Source organism: Schistocerca gregaria, chromosome 2 (genome assembly GCF_023897955.1).
Source record: "Schistocerca gregaria isolate iqSchGreg1 chromosome 2, iqSchGreg1.2, whole genome shotgun sequence".
In the NCBI taxonomy this organism is placed as follows: Eukaryota; Metazoa; Arthropoda; class Insecta; order Orthoptera; family Acrididae; genus Schistocerca; species Schistocerca gregaria.
Genome location: NC_064921.1, coordinates 624,801,779 through 624,816,862, shown reverse-complemented (window position 1 = coordinate 624,816,862; position 15,084 = coordinate 624,801,779). Strand labels below are relative to the sequence as shown.

The 15,084-nt window shown below is 38.5% G+C and overlaps 1 protein-coding gene across 2 annotated transcripts in view; it reads right to left on the bottom strand.

Annotated features, from left to right (window-relative positions):
* LOC126334632 (phenoloxidase 2-like) overlaps window positions 1-15,084 on the bottom strand; it is a 210,421-nt gene that overhangs the window by 60,379 nt on the left and 134,958 nt on the right. For both annotated transcript variants that reach the window (XM_049997067.1, XM_049997068.1), the window contains one exon: window positions 8,676-8,840. In XM_049997067.1, the coding sequence (XP_049853024.1) occupies window positions 8,676-8,840 (165 nt within the window). The remainder of the gene's footprint in view (window positions 1-8,675; window positions 8,841-15,084) is intronic.

Sequence of the window (15,084 nt, the reverse complement as noted above, 5' to 3'; positions counted from 1 at the left end):
GTAAAAAGTAAATTTGAAAGAAAGCTCAGGCACTGCAGTTTTGCTTCATGCCCTTTATCACTGTTGTCAATCCTTACGATCTACTGTGTGTGGTGCAAAGAATATATGTGATTGCTGCAACTGCATCATGTCGGATCTGAATAAGAAATTATTTAAAATATGCTATCGCAAAAACCTTGTTCTGTTTCCATGCGACTTCCGTGCCACAGCACATCATTTGCACAAAAAGTATATTTTCAGCATTTCACAAAATGCTTTTACCCATACCTACACTCCTGTTGTCCAAGGGCCACTCCCACTCACCACACATCCAGCAGGTGAGCTCATTTTACATGTTTTAGTGTGATGTGGTAGGTGCTCTGGCTGTTGGGTGACTTAAGACATAGGCAGCCAATAAAAGCTCACTAGCCAGAAATGACCAATCTTTCCTTGATTATGACTGAGCTTATTCTTCAAGGTTCAGTGTTTTAATTTAAAAGGTTGATGATCGATATTGTTGGGGAATACAGTGCATCAGAAATACATGCAAAAAAGTTTGACAGATTTATAAGTGGCACAAGAAAAGGTGGTGGCTGGTCTCCCTCATCACATATTGGCTGGGGCCAGAACACTTCACATCAACTGTCTTGTTTTCCCATTGCTGTTGCAATCTATCAGTACTTGTATCATAACTGCATGGTGAAGCTAAATTTTTAAAATTGTATTAGCAGCACCGATCATGTATTACATCAGCATTTTCTCTCTCATGTCTCCCTCTCTGCAATGGCCCACAATATTCCCTCTACTCCACCACCACCCATGGAGCAAACCATCTGTCTCTTGTGCCATTTATAACTCGTTCAGTCACATCAAATGTAATTAGGAAGAAAACTGGACAAAGTCAAGCAGAGACGTCAAACAAGAACTTAGAATTGAGCTAAACCTTACTAGGAAGAAATGTAAAATTGGAGAATTCTTAGCATTGGTCTTATGGGTTTTATACAAGGGCTATGAATTCATGGTGTAGAATCATGAAAAACATAAAATCAGAGAATGTAAAATTGAATTATCACTGTACACTCTTATGTGTACTTTATAATTTTATCAATTGGCCAATGAATCTTAGTCAATGAATTATGAAAACAAACACATTAACACTTTTGAAAACACTTGATTTAATGACAATAATTCACATTTGAAGATTCATCAGTACACTGTTATTCCAAGAACAAACTGAACTGATCACATGTCTCTCATGCATGGAAAACAGTTTGCTGACAAATTACACATATGCGAACCCAAAATAGACATTATGTAGTGTTCAAAAGACAACCAGCTATTGGTATTTCAGAAGCACTGAAATATATACTTTAGTCTTAATGTTAAAACAGACTTCCGAGATGCGATACTTAGCTTACATACCTGAGTGGCACCTCGCTGTCTAGATGACCTTACCTGATTGGCATCCACCAACAAAACATCCCAGAAACATCCATGTGTGCCCTCAACTCTGTGAGTAATGTGATCATTAACCTAGCCAAAATTCCATCTGCCGCCAACCACATTTTCTCACAAACAGTCTTTCTTATTTAAAATTTTAATCATATTCAATAAAAATATTTATGAGAAAATTTAAAATATCCTCCATCTTTTATGGACTAAAGTAGAAGTGTTTTATTGTGGATGACTTGTCTTAGTAGTTATTTTCTCTAAATCTCATTTGTCTCTAGCCACAAAATAACTAGGCGAAATTTCCCACAGTACACATGTTCAGGCAGACAGTGCTACATCTGTAATTTTTATTATCATGTAACACTGCTGCCTATTATCTTACAAGATTTCCACTTTTTGAAGACATTACCTCAGTAATGGCTCCAAGAAGTAGCACCAAGATTTCCATTCTCATACTATTACTACCATATGCTCTCCAATGACTGTCTTCTGACAATCTGATTTGTCCTGCCACACTATTTATTAGTAAGTACATTTACATAACATGTGTAAGCATTATGAGCACACAGAGCATACTATGTCTCATTGCCTCATAGCAATCCTCATTTGTAGAGTCAGAGATTTTATGCCATGCCACCACAACCTCATCAGACATTGATAGCATATTATCAAATTTGCTAGACACTTCATCCCCAACTTTGGACTGCTACAGAGGCACTCCTCATTTGCCCCCCCCCCCCCTCCCCCCTCCAACCACTATTGTGCAGAACACATGAGGAGGGGTTGCGGTGGAGAACCGTATGTCGTAAGTGATCCAGGTGGCTGTGTGAAGGTGGATGCAATGAAAGAAGTGATGTGAACCAGGAGCACAGGGCATGGCCAAAGCACGCCAGCTGTGTGACTAACGTGTTGCCACTGGCTGTGCTAGCAGATAAGGAAATAGTATTGAATACATCTTTTATTCTTGGTAGCTTTGTGGTGGTGTTTGAAGAGGGAGGCATGTTGGCAGCATTGCCTGGCATTGTTGTGTTCACAGGAGGCTTTGCAAGGCTGGCAGCAGTGTAAGTCGAGGCAGTGACAGTGAGTGTACCTTCTGCTGATGAACAGGATGTCAGTCCTGCCATGTCAGCATCTGTGGGAGAGGAGAGGAGATCACCGCTGCAGGCTACTGGTGCTGTGACAGCAAAATAGTGACACAACATGGAGATATGATTTACACACTGTTAATTAGTAAGCATTACGAACATACAGAGCACACTAAAACACTGCCTCAAGCGGCAACAACCCTCAATTACTGATTCAGAAATTTTATGCCATCACAACTTCATCAGACATTGATAGAATGTTATCAAACTTGCTAGACACTTCATCTATTTTATCAACAAGTTCACCTTTTAAATCCTCAACTTTGGACTTTACACTATTAACAATTTGAGCCTCCATGTCATCCAATTTTGATTCCATTCTGCCAATTAGTTTCTCATTCAATGAGTTTAAGAATAGAGTAAACTCATCGGCCATGGCTGGTGACTAGCAAGACAAGATATACAATACAACTGATGCTTGTACTTAACTCGTGGCTACTATGATACTCCGACGGTGACTGTTACTGAGAAACGTGGAGTGGGCAACAATACAGACAACACATCAGCAGGGATGCTACGAAGGTGCAGCTTGGCTGTGGTGCAGGCATAGTGATAGCCAGGTGACAATGTAGAGACCATCATGGTATGTGTGTGTGTTTGTGGCACCACAAGCAAGAACAGCAACACTCGCCGCTATGAGTCAGTGGAGTCTCGTTACAACTGCCCCATGAACTAGCAGCAGCATGAACATGGTGGCACTGTGAAATTCACATGGACCAGTACCATCCAAATTTGTGTAACAGACTGCCACACAAAATCTGGCAGCATGTCTAGGTATACACTGCAGAGTCTCTTATGCTGCAGCCCATCATTATATCAATGTTCACATTTGCACAGTGCCTGCACTGTCAGACTATTACTGCTGTGCACTATGTGTAGCTCTGAGGCCCCACACTGACTGTTCACAGTCCTATACATTTCCTGGGGCATTTGATCCCAAAGTACTTCTTGGGTGGAAAGGACACACTCCAGTCCAGGATGAGCCCACTCAATTGCAATGTACCAGGAAAGTAGCATACACTACTAAACACCTGTCATGCCTATGAAATGCCAATAACAGGAATCAATGCTACTTTCCCAGTGAAGGGTAAGTGAATGTCTAATAATTAGCAGATGGCTCATCTACTGAAGGGAGTGGTTGGCCACTGTTGTATTTACATCATTATCTACATCAACATCCACCTCTAAATGGATACACTGCAAATCACACTTAACTGCTTGGCAGATGGTTCATTGAATGACCTTCACAATAATTCTCTATGATTCCACTCTCGAATAGCGTGCGGAAAAGCAAACACCTCTATCTATCTGCGCAAGCTCTGATTTCGTTTGTTTTATTATGATGATCTTTTCTCCCTATGTAGGTCAGCATCAACAAAATATTTTTGCATTTGGAGGAAAAAGAAGCTGACTGAAATTTCATGAGAAGATCCTGCTACAGTGAGAAATGCCTTTGTTTTAATGATGTCGATCTCAAATCCTTTATCATATCTGTGACACTCTCTCCCCTATTTCTTGATAATACAAAATGCGCTGCTCTTCTTTGAACTTTCTTGCTGTACTCCATTAATCCTATCTGGTAAGGATCCCACACTGTGCAGCCGTACTCCAAAAGAGGAAGGACAAGCACAGTATAGACAATCTCTTTAGGAGATCTTTTGCTTCTTCTGAGTGTTCTGCCAATAAATCACAGTCTTTGGTTTGCCTTCCCCACAATATTTCCTATGTGTTCTTTCCAATTTAAGTTGTTCATAATTGTAATTCCTAGGTATTTAGCTGAATTTACTGCCTTTAGATTTGATTGATTTATCATGTAACCTAAGTTTAACAGATTGCTTTTAGCACTCAAGTGGATGACCTCACACTTTCCATTGTTTAGGGTCAACTGCCAATTTTTTCACCATGCAGATATCTTTTCTGAATCATTTTGCAATTTGTTTTGATTTTACAATGACATTAATAGATGATAAGTGACAGCATCATCTATAAAAAACCTAAGACTGCTGCTCAGATTGTTTCCTAAATCACTTATATAAATAAGGAACAGCAGAGGGCCTATAATCCTACTTTGGGGAATACCAGAAACCACTTTTGTTTAACTCAATGACTTTTCATCAGTCAGTATGAACTGTGACCACTCAGACAGGAAACCACAAACCCAGTCACATAACAGAGACAATATTCCATAAGCAGGCAATTTGATTACAAGCCACGTGTGAGGAACAGTGTCAAAAGCATTCTGTAAATCTAGAAATATGGAATCAGGATGAAATCCCTTGTCAATAGCACTCAACACTTTGGGTGAGTAAAGAAGTAGTTATGTTATTTAAATCTGTATTGACTGAGTGTCAATAGATCATTCTCTTCAGTGTAATTCATAATTTTCAGACACAGTATATGTTCCAAAATCCCCATGCATATTGATGTTAATGATATGGGCCTGTAATTTAGTGGATTACTCCCATTGCTGTATGAATATTAGTGCGATATGTGCAACTTTCTAGTCTTTAGGCACAGATCTTTCGTTGAGTGAGGGGTTGTATATGTTAAATATATGTTAAGTATGGAGCTATTGCATCAGCGTACTCTGAAAGGAAGCTAATTGGTATACAGTGTGAACAAGAAGACTTGATTTTATTAAGTGATTTAAGTTGCCTCACTACTCTGAGGATAGCTGCTCCTAAGTAAATGATGTTGGCAGCTGTTCTTGATTCGAATTGTGGAATATTTACTTCATCTTCTTTGAAAAATGAATTAATTGTAGAATGAGACATTTAGGTTTTACACAAGTGGCCAGATGCTAGAGATCTATGATGATTAGTGTAACACCCCAAGAAACCCAAAAACCCAAATAAGAATGTCATGATAATTTAAAGTAGGGAACAGTGTTATCCTGACATGTACGACAACTTTGACAATAATATAACATCTTAAAGTTTTGATGAACACCAATTTCAATAATTACTGAGTATGTCATGATATAAAGGTAGAAAGAAAGTTTATTTTAATTAGCAATCAAACATCTCAGTAATAACTGCAAATCAGTGTGACAAAAGTTAAGTCCAAAGTAATATGGCAGTCAGAGATAACATTTATTGTGAAAGAGAGTTGTAAATGTGGCAACAAGAAAATTACATGCGTCTACAATGCTCAATTATGGAAATGTTAGTCGCTTACTTGCTATCAAGTCATGAGAGGGCACCATTTGTTATAGTACTACAAACAGAACACTACGAGCTTGTTTCTATTCAAAAAAAAAGTACTATTGCGTGATAGAGATGTGCAGACTTTGTTCTCAGTTATTCTGACTTGAGAACTTGAACTAAAGTGATATTCTGATAGTGTGTGATGAGTTAATGAACTATAATTATTGGAGATATTATTGTTGGACTCCCCCTTCATCAAAGTTAACAATTACAATGAAGAATGGACATAGTATCGGAGACTGCAATACCTGATTATCCTTGAGTAGGAAACATTAATACAACCACACGAAGATAATACAAATACGCCGATTGTAAAAGTTGTCAATTGTCATGATCACCGAAATGAAAAGAATCATAATTGATCTGATCCATCAGTGTGCACGTGGTATGATGATTATAAACTAACTGCTAAGAAGGAACAATAAAAATTGTTTGTCAGTAATGAAAATCTCACGTGTTGGCTCTATCATTAATAGAACTGTGTGATAGTTGATGATCAAAATTAACTAACTATGAACATTTTAATTGAAAGAGAGACTTGATGAACCTTGAGCATAGAAAGGAGTGGTTTGCCAAAATAATATTATGAGGCATGAAAGCAAGGTAGCATTATAGATTATCTCTGGATTTGCGCCATGCTGTAGTAAACAATTCTGCCTAGCAACATAACAACATCTACTGATACTGAACCGCAAATGAATTTTTCCTTGCTTCAGTGGTGTGAAATGACACTGGTGTTGAATGATTCACTCAATACTGTAATAACTAACTAACCAGGCATGGCAAATCATCATAAAACCATAACAGACAATTAAAATCAGCAGTTCACATCGCTGAGAAGACTGTGCAGACTCGCAAATGGACTTTCATACATTACGCAAGGAACAATTTTCTTTAGAGATTTTCAGGTGCTGTTGCATGTTATCCAATGGGGACAACTATCACTGTGCGTTGCATCTCCATTCCACCAACTGAGCTGTAGCAGTAGTGGCTCAACATCAACAGCAACAACAAAAGGGGAGAGAGAATGTTACATTAGGTACAAATTCTCCATTTAGTGGCACCTTCATGAATTGTAAAATTTATCATCATAATGTTTTCGTCAACTTGCCTCGTTTTTGAGATGGGTATACTGAAAAATTGGTGTTGATGGAAACTATCAGATGCATTCAGCAATGTTTTCAGAGGACAACGTCCATCAAAAACTAGAGTGAATATAACAACAACAACAACAAAACAATTAAATATGGACAGAATTATTTAATTGGATAGATAAAAAATCTACTCACCAAGCTGCAGCAGAACACACATAGGAGACTGTTGAAACTGGCAAGCTTTCAGAACCAGTGGCTCCTTTTTCAGGCAAAAGGGTTGAAGGGAAATGAAGAAAGGTGAAGGAAAAGGACTGGAGAGGTCAAGGAAAAGGGGTAGATTTCAGGAAATTTACCCAGAATCACAGACTTACCATACACGGTGAGAAGGAAAGAAATCCAACAATCAGTCTTTCCTTCTCATCCTGTATGGTAAGCCCCCCTGACCCATGGTTCTGGGTGACTTTCTGCAAAACCTACTTCTTTTTCTAGACTTCTCCAGTCCTTCTCCTTCACCCTTCTTCCTTCCCCTTCAACCCTTCTGCCTGAAAAAGGAGCCACTGGCCCCAAAAGCTTGCCAATTTATGTGTGTGTTCCATCACAGCTTGGTGAGTAAAAACTAGAGTGAGTATTTCAATGCTCCTCATATTTATATGTTGATATAACAATAATTTCGTGTGATGAGAGGCTCCCGCTGGGTAGACCGTTCGCCTGGTGTAAGTCTTTTGATTTGACGCCACTTCGGCGACTTGTGCATTGATGGGGATGAAATGATGATGATTAGGACCACACAACACCCAGTCCCTGAGTGGAGAAAATCTCTGACCCAGGGGGGAATCAAACCCGGGCCCTTAGGTTTGACATTTTCTCACACTGACCACTCAGCTACCGGCGGCGGACTATATGTTGATGAGTTTTATACACATACAAAAACTCATGCAAACACAACTTGCTCACACAACAGCAGTCTCAGACAACTGAAACCACAGTGTGGTTTCAGCATCTCCACTGTATGGTGAGTAGCAACTTTCCTTTTCTATTGTAACAGTATTGTTTGTAACACAATTAACAGCAGGTGCCCTCCAAGCATCACTGTACATGTACATTAAGCCAACATCTTGATTACTTTAGTAATTTATGTGAAAACTGCATTGGGTAGATGCTAAGCACAGTTACTTAAGAGATCTGTATTTTCGGCCACATAATTAATTGGAGATAGTCCAGTGTACTTGTGAAGGAAAAAGCTACTGAGTTATCAAATTAAGTTCCTCTAGTTATTCACCAATGGATGTGAGTTACCAATAAAATGGCATCACCTGATTGTGCTTGAACAATGTCAATTGAACTTAATTCCAAAATTTGGTTTAGTAATAAGTTAGTGCAAAAAATAATTCTAACCTGTGATAATGCCCAAACAACGCATGAGAGTTTTTAATACTTTGGCAGTGTTTACATTAATCCATTCACATTGGAGGGCTGTGGACTGTGGGAGCCTGGGAGCTGTGTACAATTTGCACATATGCTATGAATGTAAGAACAGTCTCATACAGCTCTAAAAATGTGGTACAATCCACTGCTGGCTGTTAGTAACTATTTTGACTTATGATTTTCAAAAAACTTTTGTCTCTAATGTAATGTGTTATATTTGCTTCCCTCCTTCCAATGTCTAGCTGCTGCATTATCCTGAAAGCTTTTCCAGTAAGAATGGGAAAATCTGTACAAAACATGAGCATTAAACATGAGTTTATTATTAACTCACACGATCTTCGACTTTTAAAACATTTCTGAGAAATAATACATACCAAATTTCGTCCATCAGGATCATGGCAGTAGGCAACCATCATATGCCCAAGGTTGTGCATGTCACCATAGAAATTCTTGTTAACTGACAGGGAGCTTGATTGCACCATGTTACCTAACATATCAATACCTTTTTCCTCTGTTAAAGGTACATATTCTCCTTTGTCCTGCAGGAAAAAAAGCACTGATGACCACAGAAAAATTAAATTTAAAATATGTGAAAATTAATATAATTTGAAATGAAATTATTCAATATTCTCAGCTCTCAATACCTCTTATCTCCTAAAATTACTATGTTGACAGAAAAGTGATCTGCATGTAAACTAAAACTGACATCTTCATTTTGTCGCAAGGAGAATTCCAACCAGAATTCAGTGTAAAACATTTGAAACATATCTTGGTGACACTGGGAATGAATATTGTAATGGAAAGCAATCCATCCAAAGGGTTTTTAATTCAACACTTTCTTTTATACTTGTCCACATATATAAGCAAGTATGCGTAACAGATGTTGTTTCTTAGTTTTTAGTGAAGTTTGGCTGTTACTGTGTGTTTGGTTCTTATTTCAAAATTTGTAGCAGTGAATAGCAAGCTATAGGCCATAGTGCCATAGAACTGGAGGATTCCAACACTACCACCTGTCTGGTAGAAAAGAAAACAAAATAGCCATCACAGTGAAATAATAGTTGGGCATCTTGTTGGCACATACTTTCACTCACTCTTGGTTAATATGTAAATGTGTAATAGTAGGACGCAGGTAAAAACAGTATGAGCTCCCAGTAATTATAGTTCTACTGTAATGTTTTGATTAATTATAATAAATGGTATATATATCCACATAAACATCAAATAGAAAAAAAATATTTTAAACAGATATCCTAGAAAAATAAAACTCTAATGAAAGTTGCTTAATGGGAAATGAATCTTCAGTGAGGTCCATGGTTTTACCCATACGAAAATCACTCAAGGAGAGATGTATATGGTTGATTGAGAAACCCAGTACTTATTATTCTTAACTAAAACATTAAGGTGGGCTCTTGCATCATCATCTGCTGATGTAAAGACAACTCTGCACTGAAGAAAAACAATGTCATCATCATCATCATAAGCCATTTGATGTTGACTGCTGAATAAAGGTCTTCTCCAAACTTTCCCATGTATTATAGTCTGCAGTTGTGTTGTTTCACAGGTGTTATGTAAAAAATGTTTGGCCTTTGGCATGACTACCACATTACCACCCAGTTATCAGTCAGGATGAATGGGCACAGGCACAGGATGTATACCAGCACATCCTGTTGCAGAGTATACTATACAATATGACAGTCCTGATCTTGATGCCTGCTTCACCACACACGCCATCTGGATTCTTCCCCCAGACACCAGTTTCCCAGAACTCTGCAGGTGCGAACTAGACATAACATGTCCTTGGTTCTCGCCACCCACCTGGCCTTAATTAACGTTAATTCCTTCCATCTCAGCATTTATTCACAGTAACTACTCCTTTCTTCACGCCATTTCAGTTTCCTACATCTTTCATTTTCTGACTTATCTATTTTTCACGTTTCTCCATCCCACTTCTGTTACATAAAATGCACTTCGCTTTACACTCTTATTAACTAATGCAGGATGTTTTAGTAGTAATCTCTGTCTTGCATATTGCCCTGTCTTCCTCCTTTAAGCTCACAGGTTTTCAAATATCATTCAGTCCAGTCCCCAACAATCAGTCTTTCCTTCTCATCCCATCTGGGGACAAGTTGCTACTCACCATATAATGGTGATGCCGAGTTGCAGATAGACACAACAAACAGACTGTCACAAATATAGCTTTCGGCCAGTAAGGCCATCTCAAAATTAGACAACAAACAAATACATACTCGCTCGTGCAAACACAGCTCACACACCCATGACTGCATTCTCAGGCAACTGTGGCCTCAGTTTTGTGTTGTTTTGACACAATTTGTGTTAGCATATGAGAATCTCTGTCATTTAGTTTTGATTTGCACCCACTATTACGTTTACACACTGATGTCTTTCAATGTTTCATGCAGGCTTTCATGACTATTGAAACAGTTGCTCTTGAAACATTCAATAAGTTGGCTGTCTTGGTGACTGATGATCCAGCTAATGAGGCCCCGACAATCTGCTGCCCTCTTTAGAACTCTGTTAGGTCTTTCATTGCATGTTGACCTCAGCCTCTGAATGCCAATATGAAGTGTGCACTACTCACACACAATCTGCACTGATGCCTAGTCTGTACTGAATGCGCACAGTCCAGTGTGATAGACGGAGAGAGAGAGAGAGAGAGAAAGAGAGAGAGAGAGAGAGAGAGAGAGAGAGAGAGAGAGAGAGGGAGAGAGAGAGAGAGAGAGAGAGAGAGAGAGAGATGTGGACTTTTAATGTGAAAACCATCTCTATACTGAGAGTTGCTCAGTTAAAAATGAAGATACACAGGTTGTGAATTACTAGAAGAGAGATAAATACACAAATGAATCAAGCAACAAACCGGAGTAGAAGATCCAATTACAACCATAGTGAACATGAGATGATCCTCTCAGTATAGAGAAGGTATTCACGTTAAAAGTCCATCTCTCAATGCTTTAAGTCAAAACTGGTAATACAAAAACAGAGTGTGCACATTTGTTCATACTGATCCAAAGATAAAGTTTGAAAACTTCATGTAAGCAACTGCTAGCTCTGCTACCATTGGAATGTGGTGTGTAGTGTTACGTTTTACTTCACTGCATTCTGCTATGTTCACTGTCATACTGGGAGTATCATCATCTCTGAGATGATGTACATGCTCTTGAGCCATAGCAACTGCAGCGGCATTGTCGAAAACATAGGCACGCAGGGCCTCATTCTCAGTAAGAATGCACACTTTTGTAACTTTTGAAATTAGATCACAAATAATTGACAGCAAGGTAAGGAGCTCCTTTTAAGAGTGGTGTTTTGGCCTCTACTGCTGAACATGCTGAAGTTATTTCATGTGATGGGTGTGGTTGCTGCCAAATAGTAAGTGTCTAGCACAGTTGTAATTGACCACATACAATTTCATTGTTCATGTTAAGTGTAGCCTCCTGAGTGGACACAGTTATGTAGCAACAGAGGAGAAAATCTAAGCCAAGTATGGACTCAGTGATGTCAGAGATCAGGAATGTCCATCAAAACTTCTGTGAGAATCCTAAATTCATGACTGCATCTCAGTCACCAAAAGTAGGAATTCTTGACTTTCTTGTTGCTATAAAACATGATTCTATGGATGAATGGTTTCTTGATGATGCTGCATGGAGGCCACTGACTTCGGAGCCTGTATTAATTAAATAAACTAGCTTCTTACACACGCCTTTGAATTAAAGCTGATGTGACATATAAACACAGAGACAAATAGAAGGCTTGTCAGCAGCATTTCCAATAGATTTATTGTCTATACGGGGAAGTACAGTAGCATCACATAGCAGAGTATGAGTAATTCACCCACCTCTAGTGGGGGCAGAATTCTTTGTAATAGTTGGTAGGCACTGCACAGTGAAACAATCAGGTGTGCCTAATTTTGATCACTGTCCTCATTTGGGAAATCACATGGCTGTATGCATCTGTATGTTAGTTTCCCAAAGAGAGAATGATACCAACACAGTTTTGGATTCTGGTTCACATTACCATGTGCACTGTACCATCTGGTAGGATGAGTGCTCCTAGAAGTGACTGGAGCTCCTCAGGCTTTCGGCTGACGAGCATCATCGTTATAATGTGATACACTCACTAGTTCTACAAGCAGGAGCTAATGCTCCTTAGCAATGGTGGCCACAACCCTACCCACAAAGCTATGTTGTCCAGTTTCTTGGGGCCCATTTACATCATCAAATAATAGAACATGATAAAGATGATTTGCAATAGGTTATTGTGAGTTGAATGGTGAGGAAGGATTGGAAATCATTGCACTTTTCACCAATAAAGATAATTGGCTCATCCAAATCAGTTTGCATGAGGCATCAGAAACCTTGGTCAGAGAAACCTGTGATTTCAGGTGATGCCAAAAAAATGGAAAGCACCTAATCACCAATAGTTTCACCTTGAAGACTTGTTGAATGTGGATGTCCATCAGTTTGCACACTCAGTGATTCATACTGTTCTTGATATGTGTATATTTACCCACAGAAGCTGTGTTGTGCACAACATTTGATAATAACAACAAAGTTTGCAAATCCAGTTCCCCAATAGTGAGGACAAATTGCATTATTACCTGAGGTGCGTAGGCCTCAAAGGAAAGTTCAAGAAGCCAGAACAAAAGAACAGGCTGTTGTGAAATTTGACAATTTACTGCATGGCACAGAACACATGCTGCAGTTTGCTGGCAAACTGTGTGAGAGCTGCATAAGATTCAAAGTAACTAGCAGTTGCCTGGAAGTTAACACCAATAGCAGAATAGTCCAAAGATCTTCTAAAAAACATGATAAATCACTTGAAGATGTTATGTCCACATTAGTAGGCAAAGTGATGTCACTCTCAATTAGTTTATTGTCTTTCATTGTTGGGGTCACCAATTATGAGAACTGTAATTTGCAGCTGAATACAGACTGTGTAAATATTGTAAACTTTATTATTTTAATCAAACTTGAAAATCAAGGAACAAAATATGCTGGAGAGAACTAGGGAGGACTTACAGAAACAATGAGTAACACATAAACAAAAATCCTGTTAGATTATCTGTCACATAGGCATAAAGAGAGTCGATACTTTCATTTACTTGTTAGATTGCTTGTGTCACCAAAATAGGAAGCATGTGAGAAAAGTAATGAGGCTCATTTTTTTTTTTATCTACCGAAGTTTTTTTTTTTTTTTTTGCAAACAATATTTTCCCTTTGAAAGTCGTTCCTTCAGCAGCTATACACCAGTGGATTTGCTCCTGGTCTTGGTAGCAGTGCTGAAAGGCTTCAACTGGTAGGGCCTTTAATATGTTGGTCACATTCTTCTGAATGTTCTGCAGAGTCTGAAAATGACATTCTTTTTAGACATCTTTCAATGTTGGGAAAAGAAAAACGTCACATGGCCCAGATCAGATGAATGGGGGGGGGGGGGGGGGGGGCTGTGGAACAACAGGAATGCCTTTTGAGGTCAAAAATTCTGTGATGAAAGTGGCCGCATGATATAGTGTGTTGTCACGATGCGACATCCACTTGCCTGCAATGTCCCATCTCACTTGATTCACTCTTTTCTTGAGCCTTTCAAGGATATCTTTGTGAAACACTTGGTTCACAGTTTGTCATGGGGACCACATTCTTTGAGCACAACATCACTACTGTCAGCATTGTTTTTATCTTTGATTTGCTCGTTCGAGCTTTTTACAGTTGAGGAGAATTCTCAGTGTATCACTCCTTTCTTTGCCATTTTGTCTCCAGATTATACTAAAAAATTCAGGATTCATTACCTATCATCATGTGACTGAGCCACTTGTGGCCACTGACAATTCTCTAAAGAAGGCCAATGCACACATTTCTTCAATTGTCCTTCTGCTCTGTTGTGAGGTTTTCCAGCATCATTTTGGCACAAACCTTTTGCTTGTTCAAATCTTCAGAAAAAATTTAATGTATGGTTAAAATGTTTAAGCTTAACAGATCATCCATCATCCTCATTGTTAAAACTCAGTGTGGTCTCACAACAGGACACATACATTTGACAGTTTTGAAGCTGAAGGTCATCCTCAGTGAGGTTCATCTCCAACATGTTCTTTGCCTTCCAAAAATGATTTATGCCAGTGGAAAACTTGAACTCTTGATACAGAGTGTTTCCCATAGGTCTGTTTCAACTTTTTTAAGGTCAAATTCATAGATTTTCCAAGTTTGACACAAAACTTGATTGCATAACTTTGCTCTATATTCTGTTTTTCCATTTTCATAACACACAACAAAACTTAATTTCACTCATGGTGCTCACAAAAATCACATGACGGCTGTTTGGAGCTGAAACTCATGTTCAGCATCTGGAAGAAATGAACTCAATGATCTACACAAGTACAACAACACAGCAAAATAATAATAATAACTTTATTCAACATTGGTTGGTGGACTGCACATGTACAAAGAAACAGTAATGATTAAAGTTATTTGTACAATACACAAGACACATTCTTCTGAATACGTCATTAATTTACAACAAAATTACAATAAGATGTTTACTGATTTCTATTCACATAATTTCACAAAGCATTTGTTGTTCTTCATATAAGTATGGTACTCTTATAATGTGTAGAAAGGGTGTTTTACTAAAACTTTCTGAAGCTGATGTTTCAGTTTAATTGTAGGAAGAGCCATGACTGCACTAGGCAGTGCATTAGCTAATTTTATACCTGCGTACTGCGGCCCATTTTCGTAAAATGCTGTTCTGTGGCTGCCAATGTAAAATCTTTCTTTATTT